Source organism: Plasmodium sp. gorilla clade G2 (genome assembly GCF_900097015.1).
Source record: "Plasmodium sp. gorilla clade G2 genome assembly, contig: PADLG01_00_16, whole genome shotgun sequence".
NCBI lineage: Eukaryota > Apicomplexa > Aconoidasida > Haemosporida > Plasmodiidae > Plasmodium > Plasmodium adleri (nom. inval.).
The window spans coordinates 24,051-26,303 of NW_021628863.1; the positions used below are offsets into that span (position 1 = coordinate 24,051).

Consider the following 2,253-nt stretch of genomic DNA (forward strand, 5'->3'; position numbering starts at 1 on the left):
ATATTCATCTGTTTATATTAAATAGTAAAGAAAAAAAAAAAAAAAAAAAATATATATATACATATATATATTAAACGTGCTATATAAACATATTTATGAGGTCATATGACTCTATCACAATGATAATTGTGTCATCATATATATATGTAGATACATAAATAAATACTTACATATATATATATATATATATATATATATATATATATTTATATTTATATATAACATGTTAATTTTGAATTTACTATATGTACAGGATTAAGTTTTGAAAATGCAATAAAAAAAACGAAGAATCAAGAAAATAATCTGACGTTACTACCAATAAAGAGCACTGAAGAAGAAAAAAATGATATAAAAAATGGAAAGGATATCAAAAAAGAAATTGATAATGATAAAGAGAATATAAAAACAAATAATATCAAAGATCATTCAACATATATAAAATCATATTTGAATACAAATGTAAATGATGGTTTAAAATATTTGTTTATTCCTTCTCATAATTCTTTTATAAAAAAATATTCTGTATTTAATCAAATAAATGATGGCATGTTATTAAATGAAAAAAATGATGTGAAAAATAATGAAGACTATAAAAATGTGGATTATAAAAATGTTAATTTTTTACAATATGTTTTTAAAGAGTTATCTAATTATAACATTGCAGATTCTATTGATATTTTCCAAGAAAAAGAAGGACATTTGGATTTTGTTATAATACCTCATTATACTTTTTTAGATTATTATAAACATTTATCTTATAATTCTATATATCATAAGTACTCTACACATGGAATGTATATAGGTGTAGATGCTTTTATTAAGAAAATAAATGAAAGATATGACCAAGTAAAAAGTAAATGTAATGATATAAAGAATGATTTAATTGGAACTATAAAAAAATTAGAGCATCCTTATGATATAAATAATAAGAATGATGATTCCTATAGATATGATATATCTGAAGAAATCGATGATAAATCTGAAGAGACAGATGATGAAACCGAAGAGGTAGAAGATAGTATACAAGATACAGATAGTAATCATACTCCTTCAAATAAAAAAAAAAATGATCTTATGAATAGAACGTTTAAAAAGATGATGAATGAATATAATACAAAAAAAAATAAATTAATTAAATGTATAAAAAATCATGAGAATGATTTTAATAAAATATGTATGGATATGAAAAATTATGGTACAAAACTTTTTCAACAAATTTCATGTTACAATAATAATTTCTGTAATACAAACGGAATAAGATATCATTATGATGAATATATTCTTAAAATAATATTATCTGTTAAATCAAAAAACTTAAATAAAGACCTATCAGATATGACAAATATTTTACAGCAAAGTGAATTATTATTAACCAATTTAAATAAAAAAATGAGTTCCCATATATATATTGATACAATAAAATTTATACATAAAGAAATGAAACATATTCTTAAAAGAATTGAATATCATACAAAAATAATAAACGATAAAAATAAAATAATTCAAGACAAAATTAAATTAAATATATGGAGAACATTTCAAAAAGATGAATTATTAAAAAGAATTTTAGACATGTCAAATGAATATTCTTTATTTATTACTAGTGATCATTTAAGACAAATGTTATATAATACATTCTATTCAAAAGAAAAACATTTAAATAATATATTTCATCATTTAATTTATGTACTACAAATGAAGTTCAATGATGTCCCAATTAAAATGGAATATTTTCAAACATATAAAAAAAATAAACCACTTACACAATGAAATGACAAAACATGGTATGTATATGAATATATAAAAAAAATATATATATATATAAATATATATATAATATATAATAAATATATTATATATATATATATATATATATATATTTTATTTTTTATTTATTTTATTTTTTTTTTTTATATATATATCATATACTCTAATTAGACAAACCATCAATAATTTTTTTTTCACATTTATCTTTTAATTGACTTCTTATAAGTGATAATCTATTTCTACATTCTTTTATAAAATCAATAAATTCTTCTTTTGAAACATCTTCATCACTTAATAAATTATTAAATAAATCATTATAAGTTCCAGATGCTTGTACTTGTATCTTACCAACACCAAAAACGCACGTTTCCCACAATTCTTCTTCCTCTTCTTCAATATCATCAATATCATCTATTAATTCTTCATATAATTTTCTTAAATCATATATAAGATATAAAAATTTATACTTTTCACTCTTACATAATT

The 2,253-nt window shown here is 18.9% G+C and overlaps 1 pseudogene across 1 annotated transcript; it reads right to left on the bottom strand.

Moving 5' to 3' along the window:
* Nucleotides 1–1,930: 1,930 nt before the first annotated feature.
* On the bottom strand, nt 1,931–2,251 carry PADL01_0013200 (annotated as a pseudogene). Its single transcript has one exon. A coding segment is annotated over exon 1 (321 nt).
* Nucleotides 2,252–2,253: the final 2 nt, after the last annotated feature.